General features: G+C 41.7%; 1 protein-coding gene across 4 annotated transcripts; it reads right to left on the bottom strand.

Moving 5' to 3' along the window:
• Positions 1–204: 204 nt before the first annotated feature.
• On the bottom strand, positions 205–5,210 carry LOC147437429 (uncharacterized). 4 transcript variants are annotated; one of them, XM_086486965.1, is made up of 8 exons: positions 5,063–5,210; positions 4,732–4,977; positions 1,469–1,527; positions 1,284–1,379; positions 1,146–1,199; positions 753–818; positions 579–657; positions 205–492 (listed from the first exon to the last, which is right to left on the bottom strand). In XM_086486965.1, exons 1-8 carry the CDS (start codon positions 5,117–5,119, stop codon positions 415–417), a joined length of 735 nt encoding a protein of 244 aa, XP_086343091.1. In that variant the 5' UTR covers positions 5,120–5,210; the 3' UTR covers positions 205–414. The 4 variants fall into 4 exon arrangements, with proteins under 4 accessions (XP_086343091.1, XP_086343093.1, XP_086343092.1 ...); XM_086486967.1 differs by having other exon boundaries at positions 1,284–1,344; positions 1,479–1,527; XM_086486966.1 differs by having other exon boundaries at positions 4,732–4,974.
• Between the last annotated feature and the right edge of the window lie 15,132 nt (positions 5,211–20,342).

Genomic DNA, 20,342 nt, shown 5'->3' with positions numbered 1-20,342 from the left:
CACCCCTTCTACTTTTTTAATGAAGTTTCATTGCTACTCTAAATTTGTACAAGACTTCTTTATACTTAATGGTTTTCGTAAAGTCGCTACTATCATTGTCTTTGGTCATCGGTCTCCTAGATATATTTGGTGTTCTTCTGTGTTATTTGTATTTATAATTAAAGAAAACACACACACACACACATACAAAAGCTACTTGCAATGTTCTCCTCCGTAGAGAACCCAGCACAAGGTTGTGTGCTGTGCCTCTTCAAACACAAGGAAAAATCTAATTTAAATTGTTCATGTACAACATTGGACAAACGATGTGCCCTCGTGCTAATAGTGTTCTTCAGCTGATAGTGTTACAAACCTTAATTAAATGAGGTTTTTTCTCAGTTTACTTAGCTCATGAGTCATATTTTGAAGTCTGCATTATGCCCATAAAAATGTGATAACGAAAAAGACAATAAATGCAAGGCCAAAGCAAGAGGTAACAACCACACCAAACACCTGCACAGAACCACATATGGCAAGTTACATTTTGAACCAACATTGTGCCTGCAGGCCTTCATGAGTCTCTTACAATCGAGGTTTACCTCAGCCCGTGATCGGAACCCGGAATGATCTGTGATCCAGGTGAGACCCCTGTCTATCACTGGGGCAAGGGCAAGAGCACTGCAAAAGAGCAAACTTAAAATAATGAGGAACCAAATACTCCATCCTTTCTCTTACAATATTGAGCACATTAATGATATGCTTTCAACGTATACCAGCCGGCCCTCAGAAGCTTGGTAACTTGACTGCCTGCCCACACTAGAGCGAACAATTTTATGAATCTTCACCAGGAAAACAAACACAACTTAGAGTATTCTCAAAACCACAAGATGCTATGCTCATACAAAGAAGAGGAAAAAATTTTCATAAATAAGTTCTTAAAACTGGCCAGACACCTAAGAACACAAAGCAAAAAGAGCTAAGAGTCTCGAAACAGACAAATTTCAGCTGCCTGTGATAAAGAATACATGGTAGTCATGGCTAGAACTCATAGCCGCTCTTACACATGATGAAAAATGTGGCATGATCTTTTAGGTGGCACACAGATACTACGGCATGCACAAAGCTTGCTTTTGGCTCGGCTGTCATGGATTGAGTAGTAGTCTTACCTCTCTGCTGCAGCTCTATAGCCAAGCCCACTTGGAGCTGGGGAAATGTAAAACCTATTTCAATTGAGAAAATTTATCACTTTACAAAAATGAAGTCCAAACATGCATCAGAAGTTAATTGTAAGAGAGAGATTGTACCAAGCAAACAAAAACATTCCAAGGTAGTAGATCGTGTTCAAGAGGCCATATGACAACATGCCTGCCACACCATATTTCCTCAATTTGACCACAATGCTGGCAGATAGACGTGTAGTGTGAATCAACCTAAATACATGATGGCCTTTCATATGAAATAACCACAAATGAACATGGCTAATAGATACCTTTTTTTACCTCTATTTGCATTCAGATTGTCATCATTAAGTCCATCACCTTCAGATATCTGCTTAAAAGCATCAAAAGCATAAGCCATGAAGGAAAAGCATTGCTCCTTTAAGCTTCGTGCGACATAAAATTGATACCACTATCGTCTCCTGGATATTGTGTTTGGAAAGCTTTGAAGAAAACAGGACAGCTAGCAGCCTTGGCAGGCCACTTGTACCGGTACAAAATAAAGCTTGGCATTCTATAAGTATAACATCTGATCCCAAACAGAATAAATGTAGTCTAGACTCTATTCTGGTTTAGCAAAGAACAGATTAAAAAGTTGCCGGACAGCATTAAAGGGAAGGTGCCCTGCTCCACAAGACAATATGACAATCAATGAGACAATATGACGATCACTCCTACTTCTGGTCAGGAGTATACAATCTATTTTTCTGGTCTTCAATCCTCATAATCAAGGATTCATTCTAAAGTTAAAGCCCTTTTGGCTTCTCTACTACCGTGCTGTTGGATTTGGGACTACGTGGGGCTAGGGACAGACAGCAGGCTGGCCACCCAAGGCAGATTGATGACGGGAGCCAAGCCGAGCCATGTGGATTAAGACGAGACCCTACAGGCTTGTAGAGGAGGGCTCTTGGGACTGATATGGAACATTTCTAGGATGCATTTACTAGAAGGCACACCTCCTCAATGCATGCTCACGTAAACAAAACGACTGGATTTCACTAATTTGTGAAACGGCGGAAGCTGATACAAGCAGGATGGACTCGCTCTTTAATTTAATATCTCTACCCTTCTCATTCTTCAACGTGGCCTTTCTTGCCATGTAATTGACCACTACGCCGTTCTTGTGGTACCAAGGGATTCCCAAAAGGACGTCACATCCCTCTAGAGGCCTGATGTAAAAGTCCTCGTGCCCTACATACCCCTGACAATGCAACCAAAGTTTGCCTCTAACAGGTGTAATGGAAACATCCTGTCCTTGTGCCACTAGAACTGCCTCCATCCGTGGTCACATTTCCTCTAGTGCAATTCTAAGTCGAGCCGCCAATTTCGTCAAAATGACATTGGCCTTGGCTCCTATGTGAAGAAGATAAGGATGACCTGATCTTGTACTTTGCCCCACGCTCTACACATCTCCGTACTTTCATCAATTTGTTCTAGGTCGGTCTCCACAACGTCTGGACTCGCTTATTTGCCACTTTAAGACTTGCTGGTTTGTCCTCCACCTGATCATTGGACGCTTTGTTAGGGCACTTGGCAAGAACATGCCCCTGTTCCCAGCATCTTCAACATCCCCCTCTTTGTAGTACTCAGCTCGTTGCTCGGCTAACAATCTAGGGCCGCTTGGTTTCTTCTTTTGTTACTTCCCCTTCTTGTTGCTACCATTTAACTCTGTTGAGCAGACACTAGCCTGTCCATCGGGTACGTCATTGTGCTAGCGTGCATACTGAATCCCTGCTTGGCGTGACCCATGATTTGCTGGAGTCCGCCTTCTTTTGCAAATAGATCGCCATATTTCCTTGGGCTAACCGCAACAAATCTGATCAACTTGTTGCTTGAAGGTGATTTTAGGACAAAGCTGGTAGAAAAAGTATCCCAGAACCTCTGGCAATAATCGTCCAGGGTGTCTTCTTTGGTCATCCTAAGATGATTCCATGTTGTGATAACATCTTCTTCATGAGCCATGCGGAGGTGAAACTCGTTTGAACTTTATCCATGATGTGCGGGCTTCCTTTCACAAAAGTAGGGTGGTCGACCACCAAGTCTAGGCATTGCCTTTCAGATAAGAGAAAGATCTTCGTACTTTAGAGTGTTCAGAAAAGCGTCCTCTTGAGAAAACAACGTCGAACTGTTGTATGAGACCAAGTGTCTTCATACCCCAAAAGGTGTTGAATTTAAGTGCTTGCCTACCCTCTTTATGGCACCATGTCCTGTTGAAAGCAAAGATCCGGGACCTCCCTCCGACTTGTAAAATCGCATGTGTCTCTTCCTTCCTTGCTGAAAAATGCAAATCAAAAAAGGAGACTAGCCTCCCAAGGCTGGAGACAACTATAAAGAAGCCCTCTCTCCCCTAGATCTATATGTGAACCCACCAAAACTCTCAACAAATTTAACTCTCACATGTCAAACTCAATGTAACAACATAAACATAAGACAAAATGAAAAATCATAAATCCTATTACAGGCTAAATACTTAATTTAGATTTCGACTTGCAAAGAAGGGAAAAAAAACACAACGTTGAAACCTTGACATCATCCTGCCTTCGTTTCACTGCTTGTCCAAATACCTTTATCATGCATAGCTTGGACACAGCTACATCACTACTCACATCATCAGTGCAGGTGAAAGCTTGCATAGCGTTAATTATTATTAGACCAATAAGAACAATGAAAGAGGTAGTTCTGATTGGGTCATAGTCTGTATAACCAATGAACAAAGAAATAGTTAGTTTGTAATTGGATGCTTTCGAAACAAAGAGTAGAAGCTTTTAAGGTTTTTTGAATTCTACCCCATCTGCCAATGTGATCCTCTGTACCCTACCTCCACATCGTGCAACGAACAGGATCACATGGACTAATGGCAGCTAAAAGTTGTGGATAGTATGGTTGGAGCTTGACCATGCTGCAAAGAGGAGGAGAATGCACCATCAGCTCTTAAGCGGATGCCACTTTAAGATCAAGATTCTACATAGTGAGCACTTTGGCAACTCTGACAAGGACGGTAATTTCTCATCTGTGTCAAAATGAGCAAGTAAGAGCACAAGCACGAGTCGATCCTATGCTTCGCTTACACATCCAACTCACACATGCAATGTGCGGAAGATTGACATATATAGACCTAGATGAATCCAGGATAGGCCCACATTCACTTTTAATGGGAATAGCAAGACTCATAGTCCATTGGTTCCATCATGCATAGTGTTGACTGAATACAACAACATCCCCAGTGGTGTTGTGAGTGCTCAATAGTGGTGTGTGACAAACCTTGTAGTGCAGTCTTTAGCACGTGTGCAATCAAGCCTTTGCTCTCAACACACCGGCTCTCCGAGGGCCCCACAAATAGTATTTGGGCAATTGATTGTGCATCATAGATATGCGACTGAGCAGAGCCATCAATAATAGGTGCAACTACACCTAAAATAAAGATTAGAATCTCTGCAAGATCTCAACACCATGGAATCTCAAGAATAGGGCACTATCAAAATTCATCGAAATTTAGCTACTGCGACACTTTGATCATTTGGGCTTAGAGACTAACCTTGATAGCAGGAGAAGTGGGCGGATGTGCGTCATTAGACCTGGGCACTGCTAGCACTATGGCATGGGTTCGGTAAAGCCTATCCCTTCCACTGTCTGTGACTTTCACTGCGAATATACACCTCTCCCTGAGGGTGCTTTTCGAGTACGAAGTCTGCACCAATTCCTGCTGTGATAAGTAAGTAGGGGCGCGTATCCGCCTGGTTCTGAAGGCGCGTTTTGTAAAGGGATTATGCACGAGTTCCTGCTACAAGAACAAAGAATAGGCGATCTGCCTGTGAAAACACAGAAAGAGTTCGTCGAAAACAAGTCACTTGAGGGGAAACACTTACATATGCAGACAAGCTTTCACTTGCTCCATGCGCTCTGCAACATCCCGGCATCGTCATGAGAGTTTTTCACGGCTGCGCCTAGAATAAAAATTAAAAATAATATATAACTTGGCAATTTTGAAATCTTACGCGAGCTCTCTACCCTCTCACATTCTTTTAATATTAGCTTTTCGGCACGTAGAAGCCTATAGGCATCATCTTAAGCAAGTAGTCTTGCTTGGTGGGCCTTCCTATATAACATCTATAGAATATAACAAGACATATGCAAATTGACTTTTAGCAGCAACCATATGCAAAAAGTTGCGTGTAACTCACATGCAGATGTTGATCGACATTGAGTGTATAGTTCTGAAAGCGAGATCCAAATAAACCAAAGCAAACGAAGTACTGCGGAAAATTCTAAAACAAGTAGATAAAGAATGAATGAATTGCAACAATAAATGAGGTGCTTTACTGACTTGCAATGTTGTACTCCTGCGTTTTGATTGTTCAATCTATAGGTCGATATGTGAGTCAAGCTACAAAAAAGCAATGTGAATAGTTAAACATATCGTCTTGCAATGAAACGTCACACTGAAAGTGCAAAGTATATTGTGCACGTCATACAGAGGTGTCATACAAAAGTATGGTGGAGAGCTGGCACTGTGGTCTCTCCAAAAAATTATAAGAAACGGAAGCCGTGCCCTGCCCCGTAGTGTTTATGTGTTGCGCCAAGCAAACACATGCGCATGGAAAATTGGATGCAGATACCGGACCTTTCAATGTTGTCGAGCTGGAGTTGCGCTTGTGCAATTGGAACGTGCACTGTTATGAATATATGTCCTCCCTGCCATACACAAAATATGCAGATGTAATTATATGCTCTATGTCCTATGATCAATATTAACCTCTCTCTCTCTCTCTCTCTCTCTCTCTCTCTCTCTCTCTCTCTCTCTCTCTCTCTCTCTCTCTCTCTCTCTCAAAGTTGTAAGCTGCTTTGGGCAGCATTTATGTCTTCTTGCCTCCTTGATGACTAACTTGCGTTATGTATCGATACCAAATTGATGTTTGTATTTGCAACCATCTGAACTTGATCCGATAGCGCTGCGTACATGGACATTTTCTCATAGGATCTATGTCCACTTCGACGTTTATTCTTTCCATTTCTTCGGCCTCTTCCGTCTACATCGCCAACACCCTGTAGCATCAACAAAAAAATGTGTTGAACGAGCCTACGAAGGCAATGAGTTTTGGTGGTTCGACTCCAAATTAGGCCAGGTGATCATCGATTGAAATTTGATTATCTTTTGTTTCAGTAGCACTAGAACAGACCTCTGCCATTGGTGGATCGCACGAAATATATGATCTTTGAGAATGTTCATCACGTCGGCAATCATCCGAAGTACCTTCCAGCTTGATGATCTACGAAATATAACCAGGGTTTGAAAGGTCTCCAGTACTCCTTTCCGGTTTTGCCCGGCTTACTGCTGCACAGGCAAACTACGCGGAAAAGAATTGGTGTGAATCTTGAGAATTAGGCATCGGAACCTTCTGCATCAGAATATAAACTTGGAGCGGCATAATGCTATCTATAACTAGTTGCGTCTGCAGAAACGAGCTGAGTAAGGTAGTTGAAGCTGGACATATTGTTCAGCTAGCCACTACGTCTTGTTGCACACAAAGCTACGATGATTGAAGGATGGCCGAGGAGAGAAAGATGAAGCCATGAGAGGATAACTTACACTCCTCTCAGAACCTGCACCTAGTGCTGCAAAATCTACTAGATAGAGTAGGATCTTTGTGGAACTGGATTTTGTGTGGATGCATACACATTCACTCTAGTGCACAAAAAGACAAACTCCATAGTTTGTTACTCGCCTGTAGCACAGGTTGTTGAATCTGCTTCTGAGCTTTTCGCGCGGGGTATTTTTTAGAGCTTTTCATGACAGTGATGTTTTTTTTTTTTAGATTTATATTTAATGCCACGTGGTGGCTTCTGCGTTCAGGAATCGCAAAAAGAGCCTTGGGCTCACCAAGTAAAGAGTTGTAGCGTTTTGGCATCACGTGGGGGACTAGTCTCTAGAAAAGAGGTGCCTCTCTAGGGTATGCAGAAATTGCAGATAGATTTGTAGACACTGTATGCACATTGTGGCGTTTTAGACTGCTTTTGGAGCTAATTTGTTACATGCACAAAGACGGTCACATGTTCTTTGGACACAACAGATGTTCGAGCATCTTTGCCAGTGAGACAGCCATTACAGCTCGAGTGAGAGTTTGGATGCATATGGTTTATGCATGATTAGCACTTGAGAGTGCTTGTGCTCTTTTGAGAGCATTTTACTCCCCGCAAGGAGCTGGCTCTGTGATTTTTCTTGCTTATTCATTGCCACCTATTTGAGCACATGTCTTGCAGTTTTGCAATGATAGTTTCATGTTTTGGATGGACATCGTTGTGGAGCCTTTTTGGCTTGTTTTGGCGGTCCCAATCGTTTTTGAGACTCGATCCGAAAGAACCCTTTTTGAAATTGTGGCTAGCCATGTCTGCATAACCTTTTGTGGAATCGTTGCGTGAGGTTTTTTGAAGCCGAGCATTGGGAGCCGGGTTACCCAATGTGAGGTAGATTAGCCCCCAATCATGGCCTCGCCATAGGACATGTATAGATGGGTATGGGTGCTTTGACGCCAACTTGGCAGTTGTTCGATAGTTTCTTTGAGCAGTATATGCTAGTTTATGCTCAGAGAGCACTCTTGATATTTTATGCATTGATTTTGTCTTGATTTTGGCTGAGATTTTGCTCCCATACAAAGGAGACTCTATCGGATTTTTCTCGTGAGTCCTCTAATTTGCATATCGCACTCTTTTACATTGACATTGCAGTGATTTTTTTGAGTTTCTGGTTGAGATTTTGATCTCTGAACAAGGGAGACTCTACCAAAATTTTCGTAGAAATTTCACAGTAAATTCCTAGTCTCACTCTCTTGCATTTTCTCTTGCTAGTCATGGCTCGAACTTCTGAGAAAAAAGAGTATTACATCAAGAATTTTGATGGCACAAACTTCACAATATGGAAGCAACGGATGCTTGATGTCTTGGTCAATAAGTGTCGGAGAATCTAACACTTACTTTTAGATTCTATGAAAGGAGGGAGTTTTCCTTTAAGAGAGATATAGCAAGGAGAACATAGGTTGTGCCGGACTGAATTGTTTACACAAACACACATTACAAATGCTGTAACTATGCACATAATTCAAAGAGAATAACCAATTAAGAGTGACAACTCAATGAGGACCGGATTTGCTTGGAGGCAGTACCCCCTCTGAAAGGACTTGTATTATAATCCTCTCGAAAGAGAGTTTTGTTACAACACATGTTTATGCTCTTGTGGAGCCTCAAATTGCGGGACCATTACATGACCTAACAAAGAAAAGCGTTAGGTATACATGGTCTGCTAAGGAAAACAATGCTTTCGAAAAGCTTATCTCTCAACTTGTGCTTACACTACCGAATCTCTCAAAACCATTTGAGGTCCAATGTGATGCTTGTGGTGATTGCCTTGGAGCTGTTTTTCTTCAAGAAGGGCACGCCATAGGCTATGAGAGTCGAAGGCTCGACCCTGTTGAGCAAGCTCTAGGCATATATGAAAAGGAACTCCTTGCAGTTCTACATGCCTTAGACTCATGGAAGCACTATTTATTGGGGACTCCTTTCATTCTGCGAACGGATCACCAAAGTCTTAAGTACTTCATGACACAGACCAAGCTCTCCGACAAACAAATGAGGTGGGCGATGGTGTCTTCAAGATTCCTTTGTATAATCTTCCTTCCCAAACCCTAAACACCCTAGCGAAGAGAAATGAACTATGGGGAAAGAGGAAGATGAAGGTGGAAAGAAGTATTTTTCAAGCAAGAGAATAGATATTACATGTACATTTGCTCATGGGCAAGCTCTTAGCATAACTTAGTAATATAATAGTAGAGATGGAGAAATAAAAACTTTCATTGGCTTGGATTTGCATCCATGGCCAAGAGCTTGAGCATAGAGGCCGTCTCTAAAGCTCCCATGAGAGAGAGAGAGAGAGAGAGAGAGCTTGCTTTGCCAATCTTGGGCACTTGAGAGAGTGTGTGAGAGGAGAAAGAGCTTAAAAAATGTAACGAAACATCTCTAATATAGCTATGCTAGTGTGCAACTAGGCTAGAATGCTTCACACTTGACCAATGGAGTGAGAACACCTCTTAATGTAGCTCAAGCATGCCCAACACTTTTCCCCTCTTGCCTTGAATGCTAGAACTTGTGCCCCTCCACCCTCCTCTTCTTGGGACTCATCTTGGCAAGTGGAGACACCACACACACTCACATACAATTTTTTAAGTTCACACAAAGCAAGCATGTGCTACCTTGGACATGTGGCCTAGTCAAGCTTAGTATACAATGACTACAGTCAACTTACTAAATGCGGAATGGCCCATCTAACCTTATTCTTTATCTTTTTCCTTTCATTTAATAAAAACCATAAACTTACCTTTTAATTAATTAGCTCGAGTGCAAGGCCTTTGCACAAACCTTAGAGGCTTATGAAAGTGACCCGGTGTTGTGTCGCTCCGCTTTTACGATGGAAAAAAGAGAAAAAGGATGCATAATGAGCCTATTTGAAGTCTACATGTTTATTGTGCAATGACCATGGCTCGATAACATGCAAGCTTACTGCTAACTGTATGCCAGATGCAACTTAAAAGGGCCAAAAACTATGTTTTGATATTGAAAGTGGGTATGTTTGAAGTTGTCAAAAATGAAAGTTTATGGGCTAAAAATTAAGTACTTAGAATGCTCCACATGCCTGTCTTTACGTCTTTTCAGTTGAAGCTACTGTGTGAAAGTCATGATAGTTTGAAGTTTGGAGTGGTTTGCAAATCCATACCAGATTGGACAACTGCAAATGAAGGATCAGGGATAAAGTGAGTGCATGGTCCTATAGTGCTCATCATATGGTGCATGTCGATATTTCATGTCGATATTTTCAGATTGTCCCCTCTTGCCTTGCATGCTAGAACTTGTGCCCCACCCCCCCGCCTCCCCTCCCCTCCTCTTCTTGCGACTCATCTTGGCAAGTGGAGACACCACACACACTCACATACAATTTTTTAAGTTCACACAAAGCAAGCATGTGCTACCTTGGACATGTGGCCTAGTCAAGCTTAGTATACAATGACTGAAGTCAACTTACTAAATGCGGAATCGCCCATCTAACCTTATTCTTTATCTTTTCCCTTTCATTTAATAAAAACCATAAACTTACCTTTTAATTAATTAGCTCGAGTGCAAGGCCTTTGCACAAACCTTAGAGGCTTATGAAGGTGACCCGGTGTTGTGTCGCTCCGCTTTTACGATGGGAAAAAGAGAAAAAGGATGCATATTAAGCCTATTTGAAGTCTACATGTTTATTGTGCAATGACCATGGCTCGATAACATGCAAGCTTAATGCTAATTGTATGCCAGATGAGACTTTAAAGGGCCAAAAACTATGTTTTGATGTTGAAAGTGGGTATGTTTGAAGTTGTCAAAAATGGAAGTTTATGGGCTAAAAATTAAGTACTTAGAATGCTCCACATGCCTGTCTTTACAGCTTTTCAATCGAAGCTACTGTGTGAAAGTCATGATAGTTTGAAGTTTGGAGTGGTTTGCAAATCCGTACCAGATTGGACAACTGCAAATGAAGGATCAGGGATAAAGTGAGTGCATACTCCTATAGTGCTCATCATATGGTGCATGTCGATCTTTTCATAATTGCCAATTGGAATTCAAACGGCTCAAATATAGTCAGTTGAAGTTTAACCGGGGGCTAGTTATGTGCAAGTTCAGTAGCCTGAGTAGGTGTGTCATTTGAAGTTTTCTCAGCCTTGCCAGGGTTTGTATGGAAGGTATGTGCGGTGTATGAAGGCCATAGAAATTGACAGCACATCAATTCAAGGCCGGATCGAAGATATCAAAAGTTGAAGTCGATGGAAGTTGCCTGCAGTGCGGCGTCAGGTGACTTTTTCCAGCTTTGGTGGCCTCGCTTGATGGGCACGACAAAGTCAAAGAGTGGTGAGGATTGTACAAGTCAAAGTCGAAAAAGTGTTCCAATGGGAATTTGCGGCTCGGTCATTGGAGCCTTGAGCAGGAATGGGTAAAGCCTTAAACTTTGGGAAAGAAAACATTTTTGGTGCTTTTTATGGTGATCTTGGGGAGCCTTCAAGGGAGTAGATGGCTAGCGTGTGCCACCTGGAATGGGAGTAAACCCACATGCATGGAATATTGAGAACCCGTGGGGGTATAAATATTGGAGATGGGGACCTCATAAGGCATCACAAGGGAGTACAAACTCCCTTGGAGCTCTTAGCCATGGCGGTGAGCGCTCGGCATTATCGCAGGCGGCGTTTTTGGGCGCCGATGTTCGCGAGGTAGACGATGATGTGACAAAAGAGGTATAATTTTGTCATAATAACTAATAGTTAATTCTCCTAAATGATTTTTGCATGTTAAACTGATCATTTAATATGGGGAAGTACCAAGGGACAAAAAGCTAGAATATTGTTTAAGCTGGCAGATTGGCCACAATAGCGATCCAAAGGAGGGAAAATAGGGATCCAAAGGGGGGGCCATCTGCAAAAGAGAAATGTGCAACAATGGGCTTCAAAGACCCTAAGGTTCAGCCCATTAAGACTTCCAAAATGCTGAAATTCAAAGGTTATGTCCAATGGTCCAACCCTAGGGAATATTGGATGCTTTGAGTGTACTCAAAAGTCTTTGCAAGCTCCTACATAGGAGGGGGCGAGCCTTTTTAGTAGGGGATGAGAGAAAAACACACACACTCATGCAAGCCCCTTTACACAAAGGGCATAGTAGACACATGTCAGCTTCCTAGGCCAATTGCCCACAGGGTGCACTCAAATCCTATTGGATGGCCATAGAGGTGGACCAGTGAGAATTAGGCTAGAGTAAATCTAGTTTAGTTCATTTAAAAACACTTGATAAAATAATCAATAAGAATTAAGATCTCTAGAAGACTATTGGACAATCTCCCAAGGGGTCCAATGAGCATTCAGCAACCCAATGGCTTGCCTGCTTCCTATTGGCCAGAAGACAAAGGGGTCCAATGAGAGTTTAGTTGCATTATTTAATTACTTAAAGCTCTCACAAAAGGGGAAAGGGGGACACATGTCACAAGACTATCGCTTATGCTTCTTAAACCCTATTGGCTAAGCTTGAAGAGGTCCAATGGGAATCCAACAAGAGGATTTAGCAAGAGGGGTTGACCAAGAGAGAGAGGGGGCTGATTTTTCAAAGGCATTATCACACACACACACACACACACTCACACAATCTCATGTGTGGAGCAAGAAGACTCTCTCTCTCCTCTTCTCAAGCTTTAATGGAAATCTCATCATCTACTCCAAGTTTGTGAGAAGGGAGGCCTACACCTGGCTTTGTGATGTCCAACCAAGAGCCAAGCTTCAATGCATGCTCATCTCCTATACCATGCTAATTACTAAGCTATGATAAGCTTTTATGAGTGATTATGTGAGGAGATATACTTCTTTCTCATAAGATTACTCCTTCTTCCTCTCAGTCTACTCTCATACCCCGCTAGCTCTCACCATCTTCGAAGGTGTGTGAGGTCTTGGGTCTGAGACCGTGAGGGAATTGATGTTGTGTTTTATAAGTGTTTGCTTAGTGCTTGAAGTTTCCATCTTCATTGCACTAGCTAGTTATTGAAGGAACACAAATAATTGTACTGTAAAATGTCTCCCTTGATGGGGGAAATCTATAATACAAAGCCTTTTGGAGGGGGGACCGGCTCCATGTAAATCCGGTCCTCAATTGTTGTCAATAGCTTAATTTCTCTCTCTTTTGAAGTATTTTTCATGCCTATATAAGTAGGTGTTATGCTTTTTGTTGCTCTCTCCATCCAAGCACTCTTGCTATGCTCATAAGAATCTATTCTAATGAAATGCTCACTATGTTCATGTTATTTTCCGCTACACACAAGTTACTAGGCCATTAAATGTTACATTGGTATCAGAGCACAAGGTTTCTCTTTTCTTGCTCCAGAAGGGAGGTCCTCAAGTTAGCTATAAATGGTTGGTATTATTAATTGCAATTGAGTAAGTAGAATATGGATTTTTCAGCCTTGCAGTGGGCCTGCCTTCGTGCAAATAACGGGGCATCACCGTCGAGAGCTATGGTCTTAATAGTGAAATCCTATGGGGCTTGCCTACAGCTTAACCACTATTGAGCTATTAGAAGCTTGACAGGAGCCGGTGTTGTTTTGGTGTTGAACAACCCTCTCTTCTATTCCTTGCAATTAATGATATTCGAGCCATGGGTACAGTAGCTTGAGTGCTTTTCTAAAGGGGTAAAGAGGAGCAGCAACTAGGGCTTGAAGTGCCAAAGTAAACTTTAAAATATTACACCTAAAAATTGTTAGAATGGTTGACAATAGTAAAGAGAGCGAAATTAATGTTGATAGCTTTGATTTTGCTAATGATGAGCAGGCTACTAATGATGCCCCTATGCTTGTTAACTACCTTGTTTCTAGGCTTCAACAAGCCATGGGCAATCCATTCCTCCAAAGTGAAGTGCAACGGCACCTTCGTGCTCATGGGATTCTCCAAGCTCCCCACCATGAAGAGAGAGTACCTAGAAAGCCTCCTTGTGAGACTTCCAAAAAAGGCCTCTCTCCGATTTGAGAAGGAGAAGAGGATCCATATGAAGGGCTCAGAAATTTGCTTATTGATGACGCATCTCCTTCCGAAAGGAGAACTCGAAGCCCCCACCAAAAGAACGAGAACGAAGTGAGTCTCCTGCCACCTCGACGGAAATGGCTCCACGAAGACGGCGGGCAAAATGCCCTCCATCACCTCCTAAACGGAGAAGACCATCGCACACCTCTCCACACCGTAATTCAAAGAGGGATGATAAAAAACAAAAGAGAAGAAAAAGGCGAGGAAGAGGTCACCCTCACCCAAACACTTTGAGAAATGCATAATTCACCAGTTTACCTGTCCATCCTCTTTTGGAACTCCCCATCCAATGTCGTTGAGGGTGACCAATTGATTAAGTACACATACGTACTTACTGCTTCCGCCCAAATCTCAAGTGGTAGGCTTTCATGTAGCCACATGATCGCTCCATGATTGTGTTGTTCATCCTTTTCGAAATGCCATTTGTTGAGGTGTCCTTGGGGTTCTCCTTTGCCTCCGAATGCCATTTCTAGCACGAAAGCTTTCAAAAGCTTGACTGTGATATTTGCCTCCATTATCGTATTGGAGGCATTTAAGCTTGGTACCTTCTTCATTCTCCACAAAGGCTTTCCACCTTTGAAATATGGAATACAACATCGGTTATATTCTTCATTACATAAACCTATGTTTTCTTAGTTGCATCATCTATGAATGTTACATAGTACAATGAGACACCAAGGGATGGTGTTCTTGCAAGACCCCAAACATCAGAATGAACAAATTCAAGTTTTTTATTTTTTCTTTCATTTTTTTATTTTTGAAATTTTACCCTCTTTTGTTTACCATAAACACAATCTTCACGTAACTCTAAGTCCACTTCTTTCAAACTTGGCAGGAGCTTCTTTGATTGCGGGATTTCCACTCCTTTGGCACTCATATGCCCAAGCCAATAGTGCCACACCGCAGTGTTGAAATCTATAGCTATTGCACGATTTGAAGATTGTGTGATGACAGTACACAAGTAAAGTGTACCAACCTTTTCTCCTTTGGTAACCACGAAAGATCTCTTTGAGATCTTCCAATGTTTGTTTTCAAATGAAATATTGTGACCCTCATCGTCTAATTGTCTTGTACAGATCATTTTTTTGCAAAGAGAAGGAACATGCTTAACATCTTTAAGATTCCATTCATTTCCATTAGTAGTTTTGACATAGACTGTCCCTTTGCCAACAATTTCACAAGCTTCATCATCTCCCAAGTATACATATCCAAAATTACCTTTGGTGTAATCTTGGAAATGTTGCTTGTGCGGTGTTGCATGTAATGAAGCCCCGGAGTCTACTATCCAGGAATTAGACACATTCTCTAGTGAGAGAATTAGAACGTCTTGATCTAATTTACCTACCACATTGGCCTCTAATGTTGGCTTGTTATCTTGAGAGTCCAACTCCTTCTTCTTCTTGGACCATCAATCCTTCTTAATGTGGCCCTTGTCGCCGCATTTCCAACATTCAGGAATTGTCGTTGTGCATGATGTGCTCCGCCTTGAGCGATCATGAACCTTTTGGTTTTTTCACCTCTCTTTTGATCTTCCCCTCTTTTTGTTGATAGTGCACCACTTGATGATTCACATGTGCTTCTCCTTCACATTTCCTTGCTTAGGAGAACACCCACAACATCATCAAACTTAAGAGTCTTTGTGTCAGAGACAGAGTTACTTACAACCTTCACAAGGATGTCCCAACTATACGGTAGCGACGATAGGATAAGGAGGGCTTGCACTTCATCTTCGAAATTGACCTTCATCGATCGAAGTTGACTTATGTTGGTGTTAAAGTCGTTTAGGTTCTTTACAACTGAACCACTCTCTGCCATTTTTGGATTGAATAAGTGCTTCATTAAAAACACCTTGCTAGATGCCGATGGTTTCTCGTAGATGTCGTCGAGACTGAATTCATCAAGTCCTTCGTGGTCTTCATCTCCAAATTGTTGAAGGCCACCGTAGACGCCAAGCTTAACTGGATTGTTCCTAATGCCTTTTGATCAAGGAATATACATGCTCCATTTACCATCGTTGTGGGCTTCTTTGCAAGACCGCCTAGTGGAAAACAAAGGTCCTTCTGATAGAGGTAGTTTTAAATCTGCATCTTCCAGTGTTGGTAGTTTTTGTCCTTGAACTTCTCGATCTTGACTTACATTCTTCTACCATTACTCCCACTCAATTCAAGAAATCCTTTCCTTAAGATACTTTAGCCACGAGAAAACTTTGCTCTGACTGTTAGGAAATAGGATATAGCTAAGTAGATATTAGAGTAGTTTACTTAATATAGAGAGATAATTTTTACACATGAGAGATTACAGAGTAGTGAGAGAGAGAGAGAGAGCACGATATATTTGGTTCACTCAATGTGGGATACATCCACGGGAAAGCAGCCACTCAATGGATTTAGTAAAACTAGAAGTAGGTTACAAAGGGATTATACCCTTAATGGAGCTTCCTCCTTGCTTCTTTCTCACCACCTCACATGCACCTTGCTTCATCAACTTCACAATGCACCACAATGTGTTTTGTGTGTAGAAGAGGCCACCTTTTATAGGCCAAAAGGGATCTCTCATGAGAGGCAGCCGTGTGTAGCCGCCCTTGTGTAGACAAGTCCGAGTTGAATTTTCCCATGCGCCCATGTGTGGGCGCCCTGGAGAAGATAATTCCGCCATTGAATTTAGCCACCGGCCATTGATTTCCACCCACCGCCCACCGGCCAACCAACTTTTTGACTGCCGTTTGGCCATAATATTTCGGTGAAAAGGAAATCTTCGTACTAGTATGAGTCAAGGAGGAAAAATGTTGATTTATCCCACATGCAGTGGTGCAAGGTTGTAGAGCTACTTAAAGCTCATTCCGTGAATGAATAAACCAAGTCTAGTTTGCATTACATCTCCCTTGTTTATGGTGAGCTTGTGATGGCTTAGCAAATACTTGAGATCTTGTTTATGAATCCAAGTTGATTGATCTTGGAACCTAATTTGCTTGAGTGATATCCTAGCCAACACACACTCACTTGTGTGCATGATGTTTCTCTTTCATCCACCTTAGCTAGCACGATCCCATTCTTGTAGCTCGAATCTTTGCAAATGGTATACGAACAAAGACTAGGCACGCTTCAATATTATTTAGTTGCGTGATTGGTACTAGAGGCTTGTTAAAGCCTATTCTATGCAAGCTCTCAAACAGCACCTTGGATTTGTTTGTTTTGTGCTTGCATGCATGGCAACAGAATAGAGAGTAACATCTTTTTCACTGTGTCTCTATTTTGTAAGCACATTGGAGGAGCCAATTGTGTAACTTGCGAGAGCAAAAACAGTCGACCTCGTTTTTCACATGGATATGTAGGCGTATCATTCAGCCTGTTGACAAATTTGTTTACAATCTTGGATACTTGATGTATACGAATGAAAGGTTGTTGCTTCAATGAGGCAGTTTTTGTCCTTTCCGCATGTCTTAGTCATTTTACTTTTGTTGTGAATGCAGAATGTTTATGGACACAAAGTGGTTGATTTTCAATGAATAGATCCGTGATTTGAGTAGCTGGTTTGTCCATGTTTTCTCTCCACAAGTGGGTTAACGCGTCACACTTTTTGACTATCCAACAGACATGCTTACGACACAATTGCAAACTTTTGAAAGCGTAATATATAAAGCACGTAGTAGATGCATCTATAGTTAGAAGTCCTTTCTGGTATTATTGAAGTGATTTCCCAACTAGTTGTTGTTTCCTTTGTCCAATTGTAGCATTATGAAGAATTATGGCAAGCGCTTTTTCAAATTTGAGCAAAAATATTAATGACCTCCATTGTGAGATCTGATGTTCTGCAAGTTTTATACAAAGAATTAAATTGTGGAGTGCTTTCAGTTGATGAGGCCAATTGTGATCCAAAGAATAATGAATCGAAAGTCCGTGTGACAAAATTTGTTAAATAGTTCTCAAAGAGGCATTATGACATGATAAGCCTAAGTGATTCAAAAATTCAGTTTATTTGCAATAAATTTTGGAGTGCTATTAATAATTAAAAAGACGTGTCTCTATAAATATCATGTCAACGTCTATCTCTTTTGCAATACTTGTATTTCTTTGTTTCTATTTGTGTGTATGTGTGTGCATGTACATATGTACGTATGGGTGTTTGTATATTTGCATGTGTGTGTGTGTGTGTGTGTGTGTGTGTGTGTGTGTGTGTGTGTGTGTGTGTGTGTGTGTGTGTGTGTGTGTGAGAGAGAGAGAGAGAGAGAGACTAGTCAAATTCTTAACGAGCCAAATAAGGAATGAAATAGAGAGGGGAAGAGAGGGAGTATCTGTTGTTTTGCAAGTAATTGATAGACAGAGAGAGGAGTAGAGAGAGAGAGAGAGAGAGAGAGAGAGAACTCATGTGTTGGTGTCATAATAACTAATATCTAATTCTCCTAAATAATTTTCTCATGTGAAACTGATCATTTAATATGGGGAAGTGCCAAGGGAGAAAAAGCTAGAATATTGGTTAAGCTAGAAGACTGGCCGCAGTAGGGATCCAAAAGAGGCAAAATAGGGATCCAAAGGGGGGGCCATCTTCAAAAGAGCAATGTGCAACAATGAGCTTAAATGATCCTAAGGTTCAGCCCATTAAGACTTCCAAAATGCTAAGGTTCCAAAATTCAAAGGTAGTGTCCAAAGGTTAAAGCTTAGGAAATTGGATGCTTTGTGTGTGTACCAAAAAAGTCTTCTAAACTCCTACAAAGGAGGGGGCGAGCCTTGCAAGTAGGGGATGAGAGAGAAACACACACACACACTCACACGCCTCCTTTACACGAAGGGAATGAGGGACACATGTCAGCACCCTAGCCCAGATGCCCACAAGGTGTACTCAATTCCTATTGGATCGCCATGGAGGTAAACCAATGAGAATTAGGCCAGAGTAGATCTAGTTTATTTTATTGAAAAACAATTAATAAAAGAACCAATAAGAATTAAGCTCTCTAGAAGACTATTGGACAGTCTCCCAAAGGGTCCAATGAGCATTCAGCAGCCCAATGGCTTGCTTGATTCCTATTGGCCAGGAGACAAAGGGGTCCAATGAGAGTTTAGTTGCATTAATTAATTACATAAAGCTCTCACAAAAGGGGAAAGGGGGACACATGTCAGAAGACTATCACCTTGGCCCTGGAGAGGTCCAATGGGGTGTCAGCAAGAGGAAATAGCATCAGGGGTTGACCAAGAGAGAGAGGGGGCTGATTTTCTCAAGTCATTATTCCACACACACTCACACAAACTCATGTGTGAAGCAAGAAGACTCTCTCTCTCTCTCTCCTTCTCAAGCTTTAATGGAAAGCTTACCACCTAATCCAAGCTTGTGAGAAGGGAGGCATACACCAACAACTCTTGGCTTTGTGATGCAAATCCAACCAAGAGCCAAGCCTTGATGCATGCTCATCTCCTCTACCATGTTAATTACTAAGCTGTGCTATGCTGATATGAGTGATTATGTGAGGAGATGTATATCTTTCTCGTAAGACTACTCCTTCCTCTCAATCTACTCTCATACCCCGCTAGCTCTCACCATCTTCGAAGGTGTGTGAGGTCGTAGGTCTAAGACCGTGAGGGAATTGATATTGTGTTTAATAAGTGTTTTGCTTAGTGCTTGAAGATTCCATCTTCATTGCACTAGCTAGTATTGGAGGAACACAAAGAATTGTATTGTAAAACGTCTCTCTTGATGGGAGAAACCATAATACAAAGCCTTTTGGAGGGGGGACTGGCTCCATGTAAATCCGGTCCTCAACTGTTGTCAATAGCTTAATTTCTCTCTCTTTTGAAGTATTGTTCATGCTATCTAACTAGGTGTTATACTTTTTGTTGCTCTCTCCACCCAAGCACTCTTGTTATTCTCATTAGGAATCTATTCTAATGAAATTCTCACTATGTTCATGCTATTTTTTGCTACACAGAAGTTACTAGGCCATTAAATGTTACATTGGTATCAGAGAACAAGGTTTGTCTTTTCTTGCTCAAGAAGGGAGGTCCTCAAGCTAGCTATAAATGGTTGGTATTATTCATTGCATTTGAGTAAGTAGAAATTGGATTTTCAGCCTTGCAGTGCGCTTGGCTTCGTGCAGATAATGGGGCATCACCGTTGAGACCTATGGTCTTAATAGTGGAGTCCTATGGGGCTTGCCTACGGCTTAACCACTATTGAGCTATTAGAAGCTTGACAGGAGCCGGTGTTGTTTTGGTGTTGAACAACCCTCTCTTCTATTCCTTGCAATTAGTGGTATTCGAGCCATGGGTATAGTAGCTTGAGTGCTTTTTCTAAAGGGGTAAAGAGAAGTAGCAACTAGGGCTTGAAGTTCCAAAGGACACCTAGAAACTTTTACACCTAAAAGTTGTTATAATGGCTGACAATAGTAAAGAGAGTGAAATTAATGTTAATAACTTTGATTTTGCTAATGAGAGGCTACTAATGGTGCCCCTATGCTTGTTAACTATCTTGTTTCTAGGCTTCAACAAGCCATGGGGAATCCATCCCTCCAAAGTGAAGTGCAACGGCTGCT

The sequence above is a fragment of the Adiantum capillus-veneris genome, chromosome 17 (genome assembly GCF_014529385.1).
Source record: "Adiantum capillus-veneris isolate H3 chromosome 17, ASM1452938v2, whole genome shotgun sequence".
NCBI lineage: Eukaryota > Viridiplantae > Streptophyta > Polypodiopsida > Polypodiales > Pteridaceae > Adiantum > Adiantum capillus-veneris.
This window is presented reverse-complemented; position numbering and strand designations above follow the sequence as displayed.